The sequence below is a fragment of the Schistocerca nitens genome, chromosome 9 (assembly GCF_023898315.1).
Source record: "Schistocerca nitens isolate TAMUIC-IGC-003100 chromosome 9, iqSchNite1.1, whole genome shotgun sequence".
NCBI classification, from domain to species: Eukaryota; Metazoa; Arthropoda; class Insecta; order Orthoptera; family Acrididae; genus Schistocerca; species Schistocerca nitens.
The window spans coordinates 215,787,782-215,804,493 of NC_064622.1; the positions used below are offsets into that span (position 1 = coordinate 215,787,782).

The 16,712-nt window shown below is 36.7% G+C and overlaps 1 protein-coding gene across 1 annotated transcript in view; it reads left to right on the plus strand.

Moving 5' to 3' along the window:
* The window catches only part of LOC126204133 (RIMS-binding protein 2-like), a 1,140,279-nt gene that overhangs the window by 668,850 nt on the left and 454,717 nt on the right, over positions 1-16,712 (plus strand). The window contains exons 9-10 of the mRNA XM_049938546.1: positions 7,794-7,938; positions 14,077-14,179. Coding sequence (XP_049794503.1) covers positions 7,794-7,938; positions 14,077-14,179 — 248 coding nt within the window. The remainder of the gene's footprint in view (positions 1-7,793; positions 7,939-14,076; positions 14,180-16,712) is intronic.

The window sequence follows — 16,712 nt, forward strand, 5'->3', positions numbered from 1 at the left end:
CTGTGGTACCTCAAAGAAACTCTAACACATAGATCTTTCATGAGGTTATCAAAGGAAACTCATAATACAAATGTCACTTGACATGATCAGTGAGTGAAGGAGCACTGAGAAAAGAAGATTGGATTTGGTGAATGTTCATGATTCATTTGCTTAACCATATAATCCACAACGTGTCAGAAGTGCCATCCTTATATAGCATAGCTCAGTCTGGCTGTGTGCTGATATAAGATAATCATCTGTTATAACATTTGAGGCAGAGTTGTTCACTAAGTTCTTGAAAAGAGATAGAAAAACAAATTATTTTGGTAAAATAATTTTTTTTTCAACTTAATCCCCTTTTCACTCTATACACTTTTTAAATGTTGCTCCAAATTTTTTTGAGCTGTGCAAAATGTTGGATTTCTGAAGGTCTGCAAACTGGCCATCAGTTTGGGCAATGCCCTCCTTGTTTGATGTGAACCATCATCTGCCAAACTGTTTTGTCAGGTTACAGTGATAGAGGAAGATCTTTTTATTTTCCAAATGAGGACTTTTTCTTTGATTTCTTTGCTTAACCAGTGCAATAACAATGCATAATAATCTCCAGTTATTGTTTGTCTCCTTTTCAAGTAACTGATGTATATGATTCTGTGTGCATCCCAAAAAACCATGGCTGTCACCACGCTAACTGATTTTGCGTTCTATGGAGACTGTTTGCCTGCAAAGACCCACTGTTTTGATTGTTTGTTAGTCTCAGGAGTGTAGTAACATATCTGCTATATGGTGAATTCCTTACAAAGGCTTTTGCAAGATGTACAATTATCTACTTGACACAACATCCTTACCACTCATTTCTGCTGAATAAACACTTTATATACATTAGACGCATTACCTCAGATGATAATTCCAGGACAACAGGAAGCAAAATTAATCAATGTGTTCCAACAGTCTTCTCTTTAGGTCAATGGCACAACTGCTGAACTGTGATTCTTAATTAGTTTATCTCTTAATTAGTTTATCTCATTTTATTTTAACTTGTTATCCAGCTTGACCCCAATGAATTTTGCATAGTGAATTTCATTTAGCATATGACCAATGATGTCTGTTTTGATGCTTCCCAGGTCAGTATTGCAGGTCTGAAATTGCATAACATGAGTCTTCATGAAATTAAGACTTAAACAGTTAGCTGTAAAAACATTTGTAGGCCTTTTCAGCAATCACCTGAGCTGTATCTGCTAAGGTTAGTTTGGACCCTTGATTAATGCTCTTGTGTCATCAGCAAACACTACAGTTCCCACCTTTTCAAGTTATTTGGAATATCATTTATGTAGGTTAGAAACAAGAGTGGGTCCAGCACCATCCTTGTGGCACTCCACATTTTCGTTCCTCCATTCTGTAGGTAGTTTCATGCCTGTGACACAGTCTCTTAATGAGACTGCAAGCTTTCTGTTATGAAGGTAAGACTCTATCCATGCAAGAGGGATAACATTGATGCTATAACACTTCATTTTGCCAAGCAAAATTTTGTAATCCATACAATGAAAGGCTTTGGCAAGGTAACAGAATATACCGAAAGGATATTTTTTCTTGTGTAGCTCTCCCAAAATTTCATTTGTGAGATCTTGTATTGCTTTCTGTGTGGAAAATCCTTTGCAAAAGCCAAATTGATAGGCAGTTATTAAGTTCTGCTCAGTTAAAAGAGTCAGTAGTTTATTACAAACCACTCTCTCAAATATTTTTAAAATATTGAAATGAGTTATATTATTTATGCAGATTAAAAACAAGAGTGAGTCCAGTACCAGTCCTTGTGGCATTCCACTCCACATTGTTGTTTGCTTGTCTCTATTTTTGTAGATGGGTTTTACAACAGCTTATTTAAATCTCTCAGGAAGTATTCCCTGAGTCATTGAATAATCATAGAGGTAGCTTAAGAATAGTCTTATCAAGTCAGCAGCAAAGTTTAATATTCTATTTGAAACCGCATCGTAGCCAGAACAATTTTTACCTTTTTAGTGACGTAATGAAATTTGTAATTTCCTAAGGGGTTGTATTTATGAAACTAATGTCTATCGGTGCTGCAACCAGTGTGTATGCAAGTAAATCTAATGCATTTGTAATTGATTTTTATTACTGCCACTGTGAGGAACAACCTGATAGCCAAAAGTTTAAAAGTGTCATCAATTCTGCCAGACATATTTTTTGAGGACTTGGTTTCATTTGGATGATAAGTTTTGTCTTTTTTTGTTTAATAATGTTCTAAATAGTTTTTGCCTTATTTGTGGAGTGTTTTAATTTTTGAGTGTTGTACATGAGTTTCACATTTATAATGACACACTGAAGGATCTTACCATACAGGTGGGCATAAAGTTTCAAATCTCGATTACAACTTGTCATATGAATTAGATATAGTTTCCTCATCCTAGAACAAAATACCTTAATTCCAGTAGTTATCCACTCCATATCCTTACTCCCGTGTTCAATTTTTCCCCAATTTGTTTTAGGGAAAACAAGACTCAAATTGGCTTTGGAATACATTTAAGAAAAAGTTAATTATTTTTATCAACACTGTCTGCTTTATAAATTTCTCCCCAAGAGTCTTCTCATAATTTCAGTCTAAACCCCATGATTGAGTGGGTCCAGCACCATCTGTGATACAGTACATTTCTTCTATGACTGGTACCTAACTGACCAGTATACTTCCTTTTAAACATTTGTACATCATGGTCACCCTATCAGTTTTACAGCTAATTCACTGCAGGTTGTTGGATCTCTGTTGCACTATGTTCTTCTGCCCATTAGGGAATTGTAGTGTGAAAAATAACCCAGAGGTGGGCATCAACAACAGTGAACATTAGATTTTACCAAGTTTTTGTTATAACTTAAAGTTGAACAAATATATTTCAAGGAAGACACAATACATGAAAGTCACAGATCAAGTAAACAGAGTAAGACATGTGTACACTTTAACTGTCAAATCATAACTGAGTCTGAGTCTAGCGGCCTCTGGGTGGCTGGCCGCTTAGGTGGCGCTGCTGCTGCATGGCTGGCAGACAGCGCTGTATGTAGAGGACGCGCATAACTGCGCGGCGGCACTTTGAAAGATCAATGAGTCACAACAGTTTTCAATATACTAGTCAAGTTTTTTCAGGATTCTGGTTATACGCTGTCTTGAGGTAAATTAGCATGTGATAATTCTCAGTATTAGTTTATGTATTTGCTTGATGTCCTACATTAGTCTTGACCTTCAATCAAATGTGGACCATATATTGTTGAGCAGTATTCTGCTATCATTCTGTGAGTGTTTTACAAGTGCTCTCCATGATAGGCTAGTGTAGTTCCGTAGTAACATTCCTATAGAGGCAACACTTCCATTAGTTTTATTTGCAACTTCATATCTCCATATACAGTATAATCCCACTTTTACATTCCCAGAAATAATGGTTTCCCACTGTTTATGAAATTTTTTATTGCTCCTGTCAAATTTCCTATGTCTACAATGTTAATTTGCATCCAATTTTGTGTTAAAACATCATAATTTTCCCACAATTTATGCCTTGTGAAATAATGTTCATGGAGAAAAGGCTGATGTAATTGATGTAAAATAATGCTGGTATGGTGTTGGCCATCAAGTAGTGTTTACAAACACATGATTAAATTTCTTGATACCATGGTGCTCTACTCAGTAGATCTGAACCGTTATGATCAATCACAACCATTTCCAAAACTGTCTCTATTGCGCATGTGTAGGTTCCTGATTGCTGTGACCATCATGGCACCTTTGTCAAACTTGTTTAGTGTGTTCTGTTATTTGGCCACTTATTGCATTAATTGACATCTTTTCTGACTGCATTACTCAGACAGACATTTTTGGTTTAACCACAGCAACAACTATGCAAGCTTAACAAGACGTGTTTTGAGAATTTATTCTGATTGCCAAGTGCAATATTAATGTATGTATTTTTTGTAATGTTTCACAAACAAACAATATGAGTGATATCAGAATGATAATTTCACTCTGGAATGGAGTGTGATATGAAACTTCCTGATAGACGAAGACGTGAACTCAAGAGTCCTGAGTCCAAATCTCAGTCTGACACACAGTTTTAATCTGTGTGCTAGACTAAGACTCAGTCTGTCACACAGTTTTAATCTACCAGGAAGTTTAATGTGAGTGATAGTTTGCATATGTGTGTTTTTCCACATAACTGAGGAGTCACATTACCTCAAAGCCTCAAAAAGGCAACTACACTGCAAAATATGCAGAATAACGCATATGCAAACACCACATAAAATACTTATGTAAACATTTTGGTCTTGACAATGAGAAAATATTCTTGAAACATGTTGTGCTAAGCATGAAAAAATATGTAATGATTACAATGTTTCATTGTGTAAATAAAAGAATAACAGCTGCATGCTTTCCAAAAACATCAATTATTATGGGTGAAATTAAGTCAAATGTTTCTACTTCTCAGACAGATAACAGTTTCAGTTACACCAGCGGTTTTTGTCAGATAATAAATCTTTGTTAGATAATAAATAAGTCCTTGACAAGTACTGTGGCACATATTATGTACATTTATCATACATAATGTGCGAAAATGCAAAGGGGGATCCTGTATGTAACTTCTACTGCTTATAATGTTATTTTTTAAACTATGACATTTTACACCATTTTTCTTAAAGTCCCTTGAAAATTGTAAAAGTGGGGTTTCACTGTATTTTACTCCCTGGTTTTTGTAGCCTATATGTGCTAGGCTTCACTTTATTACTTGTTTGTACTTAGTCAAAGGTGATTATACTTTCACCTTTTGTGAAGTGGACAACATTTTAGTTTCCTACAGTTAAGGGTAGTCACCAATCTTTGCACCAGGTTAATATTTTGTCCTGTTGCTGTATTTTTTTTATCAGAAAACACTTATTTTCTATTCATGGCCATCTTATTTATCCGTACTATCGAATAAACTGGCAGTGCAGTGCCCATGAGATCATTATAAATTTTGCCTTTGTAAATAAAATCTTAGAAGCTACTTTTAATGCTTCTTGTTAATATGAATGTAATGTAACTGAAGTGACATAAGGGGTTGTTTGGTGTTGGATTAAATAAGGTTCTGTAAAGGGGGGGGGGGGGTGACTTCGAAAAGCTAGGTGACTTTGAACAGCAATTTAGCATCTTTTTAAAAGATGCACTCTGGTGTGTAAATATGGAACTAATGTCAGAGTTGCTAAATATCTCCAGTAATCGATACTTTCAGATTGATATGACAGTCAATATGAAATAACATTGTATACCAGCGCCAGAAAATAAAATAATTTTCTGGAATGTAAGTTCCTTCACAAAATATTTGCCTATTTTAGAAGATTTTGGGGTTTAGAATTTGAAATGAATTTTTACGGGCAAGGTTAACACTTGAATGAACATTTACAGAAAACATGTTATATTTATTCTTTGGTGATGTAAAAAAATAAATGTGAAGGCTTGTCTTTCAAGGGGTGACTTTGAACAGAGCCTCCCCTGTTCTTTAACACATCTGCTCCATGGAAAATATGTTTTAGTGAAGTTTCCTTCAAAGAAAAGTGTAAAATATTGTGTTGCACATGTTATCCTGATGAAATTACTCTTCTATGGAAATGGCATTCCAAGGTGGAATCAGATGAACTTTTTTGTGTGGCCTAATGTTCCCAATGTGTCAGGTTTTGAGAAAGATGACATTTGTAGGATTCTACCTGATTCTAAGGTAGATAGAAAAGGAAGGCTTCATTTTGAGATTAAATTTGATGTCTATGACATCTGCTAGAGTGGAAACTTTTCCCTGGCAGCTTCCTTTCATGTACAGTGTTTACACATATATTTCTTTAAAATGTGATAACTTTTTTTCATTAATTTTATTAAAGTCATATAGACTGTTTTGAAAAGCTCTGATTTTAAATAACTTTCTTATTTCATAACTAGCTCACCACCCATTTCCATTATTAGGAAAATTAAAGTGTAATCACACAAACAGTTTCAGGTGATTAAAGAAAACTCATAAAAAATACTCAAATTTTTCTAAATAAGTTACTTTCAAAACTATATTTATATACAAAATATCATGCTGTTTCATATGATAGGGATTTCATTTAACAGTAATTGACATGACTCCCACAGAATAGTCAAATGTTTTCATCTTCAAACTGACCCCAACCCATAGGGTGAAATTAAAAAATAATAAACTAAGTGTGGGGGATAAAAATTTACAAAAATGAATTTAAAATGTTCAAAGTCGCCGCTCTTTATGCTAACCGTATGCATCTTTTCTGGTTATGCCAAGAATTGATTAAAATATTTTGGAAATGATTTTATTAGCTAGGTTTATGGACTAATATATCAGCAGAAATAATCAGTTTTTGAAAAAATAATGTAATTGGATGGATAAAAAAATCCACGCACCAAGCAGCTGCAGGAGAATACACATATAAAAAATTTATTATGTATGCAAGCACTTGGAGCCAGTGACTTCTCCTTCTGGCAGAAGGGCTGAAGGGGAAGTAAGGACAAAGACTAGTGAGATTTAGGAAGAAGGGTAGTATTTGGAAAAGTCACCCAGAACCCTAGGTCAGAGGAGACCTATTGGATGAGATGAGAAAGAAAAACTGATTGTTGAGGACTGCACCATGAGATTTGAATGCCTGAGAGATTAATATTGGAAGATAGGGTAACATGCAAGACAGAGATTACTGCTAAAACATTGTGCATGAGTTAAAAAGAGACAAAAACCAAGTGCATTGTGTGTGATAGAGGTGGGTGGGGATGACAAAAAATAGACAGATCAGAAAAAGAAAGATTTAGAATACTAAAATGTCCTAAAGGAAGGAATACTTACTGTGAAAAAATGCTAAGACCAAAGAAATTAACATAATTTATGTTAATTTCTACTGTGAAAAACTGTGGAGACCAAAGAAATTAATGTGAATTATGTTAATTTCTTTGGTCTTCACAGTTTTCACAGTGGCTACTCCTTTTTCATGCTGTTTCCATTTCATAAAATTTTAATTTTCTGATCTGTCTATATTTCTCTGTCACCTGACAATATCACATACAATGCTCTTAGGTTTTTGCACTCATTAACTCATGCAATGTTTCAGCAGTAATCTCTGTCTTCCATATTATCCTCTCTTCCACCTTTAATCTATCAGGTTTTCAAATCTCATCTGTTACAGTCCCCAACAATCAGTCTTTCCTTCTCAACTCTGGTAAGTCTCCCCTGATCCAGGGTTCTTGGTGACTTCTAAACTCTGCCCCTTTTCCTAAATCTCATCACAGTCCTTTTCCTTCACCCCTCTTCCTTCCACTTCAACCCTTCTGCCAGAAGAAGGAGCCACTGACTCCAAAAGCTTGCATATCTATAACCTTCATATTTTTTAATCTTCATGCTTTCTTCACACCCTTGTAGTCCTATTTGTTAATTCTTCATTTTATATTTTTAAGATACTGTATTTCTTTCTGTTTCTTCAGCCTTCGTAATTTATATAATAATTCATTTGCTATTTTCGTACTATTTTTCTATTATTTGATAACTTATATTTGTATGCATAAAAATTACTCAGAAAAATTCCCAAACATTCTCTATTTAATAGCTCTCTCCAACAACCCCCTGGATTTAGTCATATTCCCAACATGTTCAGAGTCATTAGATTTGTTTGTCTACATTCAGAATTGTTTTGAAATTCAAAATTGTCCATCATATGATAAATTATTTTCAATTTCATCTGGAATATTTAGGTACTAAATAAAAGTCACTGTATTTTACTTTTACAGTGATTAATTGTTACAGGTAGAGGTGGTTACCTAAATGGGAATCTTCCGCCTGGAGTGTATTCTACATTTCCAGGAACTGAACAACAAATGGTTACAGACAGCAAAGTTGTTGACATGTTGGACATTCCTGGTAAAGGTCGCTGTTATGTATACATTGCAAGGTACAGTGAAAATGTAGCTTCCTAACTTATATTTTTTATTAACTTGAAAAGAACAGTCAGACATTATTACTTTAAAAAACAGCTGCCTGTAGAATCATTGTAGCTTTCCTTTATGATAGGCGTGTCTGTGTAGTATGCCTCTATGTGTTTTGTGACAAGTCTAGTTAAGTGAAAATATGATTCAGAATTCTTTTTTTTCTTATTCCACGTCCATGAGGACCATTTAACTTAGGATATGTGGAGGAAATATTATTATATCTCTCTTCTTGGAAGTATGTGTTATGGTGTTATGTGTTATTGTTTATGAAAATTTCTACATCTTTATGGCTCTCCTCAGAATGCTTTCTGAGAGTCACATTTTTTTCTGATCCGTAGTTTGCTGTAACTTTTTGCAGTTTTCAGTCCCTTGGCAGTGTAAGAAGTTTAAGCTTCTAAGTCAATGCAATCAAAAGAAATGGCCATATATGTCATATTGTGCTGCTTACAAACTCACTCATCAAAACTTATAGAACATAGATGAACTGTTTATAGACAAAATTAAGTTTGTACATAACCCTCAAAATGCTAAACCTGCTTGCAGTTGTCCAGTTATTTTAAAAGCAGCAGTTGATTTTTTACTACCTCCAGCAGTGTTAAGAGTGGGCAGACAGTGAAATTGCAGTGCCAGTAAAATGCCGCTGTCTGTTTGTGCACAGGAAACTCATTGAGATAGTGCACATTTGATTTGTGCCAAGGTGTATCAATTTTTGTGGAAAACATGTCATGGATACTGAAGTTCAGGTGCCAAACTTGATTTGTTTGATTGGGTGTGTGCCCTGTGGATCGAGGTCTTTAGCTCCATTCCTCTTCGGAGGATAGTGGCAGATATAGCCTGACCAATAACTCCAAGTCGATACCTGCCACCGTTCTGCTCAGAAGAGTGGTGTTTTAAAGACCTTGAGGTACAGGGTGTACATCAGACATCAGACAAAGAGAGCTTGGCCTCTGAACTTCAGCATTTTCTGGACGTCTTCCTCAAAAACAGCTACCCCACAGCCCAAATCTAATGTGCACAACATCAAGCAGCTTCCAAACAAAAAGAAGAAATAGAAGAGGACAAACCAAAGGCTTTAGCAAGTGTACTCTATCCAGGGAACACCTCTGTGAAGATCAGCAGAATTCTAAAGAAACTTGGTGTTGAATGTGTAGCATGCACAGTTACTCCAAGACAAGTAGCCACTAGGCAGTGTGTAGTAATTGTACAACTTAGGCTTATAAAAGGAAGGCATCTATCTACAACATCCATTGTGAGTGTTGTATGCATTACACTGGTCAAACTATTTGAATTCTGGAAGTTCAATATGTGGAACAACAATATTACACTAGGCTCTGACAACTTGGTAAATCTGCAGTACCTGAGCACTGTGTGAAATATAAGCACGCCATGAAGTATTATGAGATGAAAATACTTGTGCAGACTCCCAGGTTTTGGGACAGCATCATCCAGGAGCCAATTGAATTCAAGGTGGGGAGAAACCTGAACAGTAGGGATGCTGGCTACAAACTGAGCAAGCCAGGGACTTCATGTTCAAATTATTGAAAGAGCCATGGCATCTGCATTTTGTGAACAGAGTATGCAACCAGAAAAATGAAGGTAGCATATCTTCAGCCCATGCTCCATAGGCAGAGGAGACATCAGACACTCTTAAACTATTTGTGAATGATTGGGGTTGTGGAATTTGGTCTGGATAGCATGACAGAACCAATTGCCTGTCGACGGGGAGTAAGTCATTGGGGTAGGGGGCAGATATAAATGAAGGAGAAGCTCTCACTACAGCTCGGTATGTCAAAACACCTGATGACTTTGGTGAGGTATATTGATGAAATATTGTGCTAATCAGATATGATCATCCTGCTGAAAAATGGAAGCGTTAAATGTGCGAACACCTTCATCTCTGCGTAACTACTGCAGCCTACATCCATTTTCACCTGCTTTATGATACTGAAGCTTTGATCTCTCTCTACAACTTTTACCCCAACACTGCTTCCATTACCAAATTGACAGATCCATGATGCTTCACCAAGTGATCTGTCATTCAACCCCTTCTTTTTGTCAAGTTGTACCACAATTTCTTTTCTTCAGTACGTCTTCATTAGTTATTTGATCTGATTTTCAGCATTCTTGTGGAGCATCATCACATTCTGAAAGCTTCTATTCTCTTCTTGTCTGAACTGGACATGTTATATGGCAAAAATAATCATTAGTAGAGAATACAGTATGTATTTCTCCTTGAATTTTTGTGTAAGCAGTATCTTCTGGATACGGAGAGCCATTCTTTAATAATCTTGCCCCATTGATGCCATCATGAAGGGGAGCATTCAGGTACTTAGAGATTTGTAACAACTCAGTGTATGTGAAATTTAAAATTTTCCCAGTGAATTAAATATTCGAAGAGATTTCAGGATTGCAGCCGGTCTTCATAAACTTCATTCCATGATATTTCAACTGCACACCTGCTAGTCATCTTCAGGTGAGCTGTCAAAGACTGATGAAGACATTCTCTGCTCCACAGTGTCTAGGGCACTGATAATATTGCCGCTTGTGTCAGAGTCATGGTGACAGAAGGACCACAGAACCAGTTGGCAGTGCCCTCACTGGTGGAACTGCAAGGATCAGCTGTCTATGGTGTTGCCACTTGCTGCGGTTATTGGAGTATTCTGACATCTTCATATGTAGCAAATCTTGGAGATGATGGGATTCCATGTATTATCCAGCTGTTAGCTGCCTTCATGGTTCATTAGATTTTCTGTGATGCATACTTCAATGGATTCTTTTATAATGGAGTCCCAAAAAGGTGTTGATGTGTGCAAAATTTATGTTTTGTCATACTCCATTGAATGTCTGTTGGAGATTCAATGTTCTGCAAGTGCGGAGTTGCTGGGTTTCAGAAGGTGAGTGCAAAGTTTATGTTCTGTATAATTTTCCCCACTGTACTTGTCATTTGTCCTATATAGGCCATACCACACTGGCAAGATATTTAGTAAATTCTCTCCTTCTGCAATAATAAATTATCTTTCACTGATCCCAGCAAGTCCAAAATCTTAGATGGTGGGTGGAAAATCACTTTCACCTGAAAATTATGAAGAATTCTTACTAATTTGCAGGAAATATTTCCAATGAAGGGTAGAGAAGCTAGGGACTTTGCTGGCATGTTCTCTCTTATCCAATTCCTGGTTCTTAGTTTTAGCTGAGAATGCCCTGTTAATTTGCTGGGCCGAGTATCCATTGTCTCTGAACAAATGTGCAAGCTCTTTAGGCAAACCAACTGCATCCAACACTGTATGGGCTCTGTTTGCAAGGGTTTTAAGAACACTCTTGGTTTGAAATGGGTGATGGCAACTCGAGGAGTGCAAGTACACATCAGTGTGAGTGGGGTTTGGGTAAACGTAATGTCCCACAAAGCCATCACTCTTCCATCTAACCAAAACATCCTGGAATGGGAGACATCCATCTTTCTCTAATTCCATGGTAAATTTAATGTTCTCATGAATGGAGTAAGAACTCCATTAACTTATCTTCTCCATGGGGCCCACTTAGAAAGTATCATTCACACATTTCCAAAAAACAGTTGGTTTAGAAACCACTGATTTGAGTGCTCTTTCCTCAAAATCCTCCATGAAAAAGTTAGACAATAGGAGAGACAATGGGCTGCCCATGGGGACACCGTCAGTCTATTCAAAATATTCTTTGGTAAACATAAAATAGGTTGAGGTAAGAGCATGTCGAAACAAAGCAGTGATGTCTGACTGAGAATGTTTACCAATTAGCGCAAAGGACTCAACAAGAGGTACCTTTGTAAAAAGAGATACTACATCAAAACTTACTAGAAGATCTAAACTACTTAGGTGGAGAGCCCCCATTCTGTTGTTAAAATCGGCAGAGTTCTGTACATGATGTTGAAATTTGCCAACCACTGGTCTCACCAAGAAAGCAAGTTATTTGGCTAAACCATATCTGGGGATTTCAATATTACTCACTATAGGCTGTAAAGGAAGACTTTCTTTGTGCACTTTAGGAAGACCATAAATCTGAGTGGTATGCTGCCATGTGGTCTTAACTGCTTGATGGTCTCTGGAGGTAATGAGGAAGAATTCAGGAGTGTACACATCTTCTGTTGCACAGGTGCTGTAGGCTTGTGATCAGTCTTGCTATATGTAGTATCACTAAGTAGACCATACCATACATCTTCTCCAAATAGAAATTACGAGGTAACAGAACAGTTCAGTTACCTTTATCAGCCTTCAGCACTGGGCAGTGTGGTCCTTCTGTCACCATGACTCTGACGCATGCGCAGCAATACTATCAGTGTGCTTTATATGATGGAGGGGGGAATGTCTTCATCAGTCTTTGATGGCTCACCTGAAAATGACTGGCAGGTGTCCAGTTGAACTATGTAATGAAGTTAACGACTACCTGCTGAAATCCTGAAATCTCTTCGAACAAGTCAGTGTACATATTAAGAGAGTCCAGCAGCTGTCAGCAAATGTATTAACAATTAACTTCAATAATTAATGCAGTCTCTAACAGCTGTTTCACATTGTTTACCTGTACTGCAGCTTATACCACATTCTCGAAGTATACGAAGATCATACCTCACAATGATTTTCTCGGAGTCCAATTTATCTTCCATGTCTTTGATATTCTTGAAATTCAAAATGTCATTTTTGCACATCCTATCTGTCTCTTTCAACTGCTTTATGCCACTGTGGAACTATGACCTGCATGGTAGAAGTCAGACACAGCACATAAAAGCCACTGTTTGGCAGGCTTCACAATAGAGTCATATCCTTCAAATCTAGTTGTCTGAAGAGATTCCTTCAGTTTGCTGAAGAGGTGGTAATCATATGCTGCCAAACAAGGGATGTAGAGCAGGTGTTTCACTGTTGTCTATCCAAGCTTTTTGAAGTTGGTATTTGTTTAATTAATGTTGTGACCACATATTATCATGCAACAGCAAAACATTGTGTTTTTGCTGTTGATGTTGAGCATGACACGTTCAAATATGATTTTTTTCAGAGTGTCACCTAAGCATCAGAACCAGTAATGGTTCTGTGAGACATGATATCCTCAGGCAACAGTCCTTCTGAATCAAAAGCCATGGAAGCCATCACATTTCCTGCTGAAGACGCAGTTGTGACTTCCTTCCTCTTCGACAAATTTGCATGATGCTATTCCATTACCTGTCTTTCTTCTCCAGGTCACAGTGGTGCAAACAGGTTTCATCTCCTGTCACAATTCTTACAAAGAGGTCATCTCCATAACTCTTGTACTGTTCAAAAATTCCTTTTCACAGTGTGTTTTTTTGTGATCATTTGTCACCATTTTTGGAAACTGCCTGGCACAAACCTCTTTCAACTTCAACTGTCTCCTTATTCTGCACACACTCACTTCTACTGTTCCCACTCATATTGATAGTTCATTCATTGTTAAGTATTGTCAACCAAAATCAGATTGTGAATACGGTGCACATTGTCAGGAGTCTTTGCAGTGCTTGGTCTACCACTGTGCTGAGGGTACCAGGTATTGACATACCCACTTACACCAGATAATCTACCTGCCCAAAGACTAACTGTACTTTGACCAACAGCTTAATATACTTAAACTTTCTTCAATCTCTTGTAAATATATGTGTTGTCTCATTCCCACAACACAGGAACTCCGTAAAAGCACATTGCTGTTGGAGTGCTGATGGAGTGCAACAACAGTGCAATTTTCAGAAACTGGTTGAATTAAATTTGAACACAAACAAGAAGAATGTTTTTATCACCTCCATGAATAGAAAGACATAGAATGAAAGTTGGATTTTTGAAACAAAAATGTTGTGCATTTCTTTTCGAATGACCCTTGTGTATTTCAGAGAAAGTAACTAAGAAAGACAAGAGATATCAGATACTAAAAATAATATTGAACTAATGAAAGTAGATATGTGTAGCTTTGCCTAATCTATTTTATCATACTTGAGATACCAATATTATTGTAACATTCTTCTGTGTTGTACTATCTGCTCTTTCATTCTCAATATGCATAAGTGAACCTGATTATAGTGCTTAATTTTAAAAGCAGCCTAGATGTTAATTCTCCCTATTTTCTGGTTTCAGGTACTCATATGATCCATTTCAACAATCTCCAAATGAAAATCCTGAAGCTGAGTTGCCAGTCAATGCAGGAGATTACTTGCTGGTTTGGGGTACTATGGATGAGGTACAAAGTTGTTAACATTATCTTTTAAAAAATCTATAAAATTGTATCAAAATGTGAGAATATTTAGTTTTTTGAAAAATATTCTCATTATTCCGGGAGACAATATTTTATTACTGGATATGTTTATAATTTAATGCTTCTTTTCACATAATCCCTAATGGGACTATAAATATGTTTTAATTTCACTGAGAATTTTATCTTTATGTATGTTTGTGACTAATTTATTGATGTTGCTGAGATTTAGTGGGACTGTGTTGCATAGTATTGCTAAAACTTTGCAGTATCTTGACAGTAATTTCATGATTTTGAGCAAATGAAAATGACATTCTGGTGATCCATTGAAATATTTTCAAATTTTACCAGCACGATTTGTTTAACTGTCTAAGAATCTCAGTAACTCCCCCCCCCCCCCCCCCTTTCCCCTCTCTTGCGCTCGCGCACACACACACACACACACACACACACACACACACATATATATATTTTAACATTTATGAATGCAGGACTCAGAGTTTCATCAGTAAAGGCATGAAAATCCATTACTTGCCTGTGTGCTTGGTTGACACTCCTACTGTGAATTTGCAGCAGCATCTGTGCATATTCTGTTTAAATGTGTATACTTCTTTGTGAGTGTTGTCCTACCATTTCACCATTCTGGCCTGCTGGTGCCACTTTATTAAGACCTTTGTGTGTTTATCTGGTTTGAGTCATGCTTCCCTCTAGCACAGAGCCATTTTATAGTTTTTAAAATGTTGAAAAAGGAATATCTTAAGATAAACTGAAGGGGCCCCATGAAGGCAAGACATGTTGTTAATAAAAGGATAAATTGCAGTCAAGACTGTTTTTAAATCAAATATGTGGAAGATATATTACAAAAAAATCAATGTATTTCAGTGTGTAGACTTTGAGTGATTCTGTTGCCATGAAATCAACCTCAGGGGATAACATTATTTGCTCTATATTTCTAATAACATACTTATTGCACACAGTAAACAAGACAGAAGTATAAAATTTACTGTTGGATATAAAAACAAGGGTAGCTTCAACTTCCTAGATGTGACCATTGGTAAAGAAAACAAAACACACCTTCAAAGTCTACAAAAACAACAACAATAGCATGAACAACAGACACCTACCCAGCTCACCTAGCCAGCTTCCAATGTACAGACATGCTGCATACAGAGTACTCGTTAACAGGCAGTAATATATCTGGGTAGACATGTGAGGCCATTTTAATGAAAATGTTGGCTCCAAGAAACAAGGTGACACAGTCGTGGGCAACTATGGGATTGATGACTGAAACATTAGAGGTGAGAGATTAGTCCAGTTCACTGAGTACACCAATATGTCCATCATGAATACATTTTTTAAAAAGCACCCTGACCGAAAATGGTCGTGGAGGAGCCCAAATGTCAGTGTCAAAAATGAGATTGACTTTATTCTGTCAAACATTCCGCAGATTGTGAAAGACGTATCACTGCTAAATCAGTTCAACACTGGCAGTGATCACCGTCTGGTGAGAGCAAGGGTTGAACTCAGTGTAAGAGATGAAAGGAATAAACTTACGAAAGGGAAGATAAGTGTAATCAATCTCAAAAACCTGTAAGAACATTCTTTGAAATTCCAAGAAGTCCTCCAAACCAAGTTCCATGTAACTAAAGATGGAGATTTGGTGGAAATGATTGTTTCAAGTGCACAAGAAGTTGGTGGCCTATGCCAAAAGAATAAACAACCAAAGAAATTCAGTGCCAAAACTGAAAACCTTTTACAACAGAGGAGAGAAATGAAATCCCAAACCGATCATGACATGGTAGCATGTTCTGAACTATGTAAGGCAGTGCAAAGAGAAATGAAAACTGACATACAGAAATTCAGTGAATACACCATACGAGCAAGTTTAGAGAACAAGACAAGTTTAAAGTCAGCCAAATACAAACTCACAATTGGTAAAAAGCAGATTATCACACCTGATGGAAATGACAGTCGAATCACTGAAAATAAGGAGGTTTTGAAGTTTGTCAGAGACTTTTATAGCAATTTGTGTCGCAAACCAAGGGAAAATTTGAGTGTATCTAAATTAAGTGATATTCCCAGTGTTCCAGATATACTCCATTGGAAGACAAGTGTTCTCTAGATGGCATGAAGAAGGGAACAGTGCTGGGTGATGAAGTGCTCAGTGTTGACAACCTGAAACTGGCAGAAGAAGTAACAATAAATCACTAGGCAAAAAGTATTTACTTCCTGCCTGCACTACGCTTCAATCCCACTATCATGGAACAAGGCAAAGATTACATTGATACACAAGAAAGGAAGTATTCACAATATCAAAAACTTTTGTCCTATCAGCTTGCTCTCAATTTTGTATAAAATTTTCACAAAGATTCTGTTAAATCGAATTAGTTCCACCCTAGACTCAGCCCAACTGATAAAACAAGCAGGATTCTGAAGCAATTTTAGTACTATTGACCACATTCTGACCATTAATGAAGTGATAAGCAGAGCAAATGAATACCAACTGCCTCTTTGCATTGCC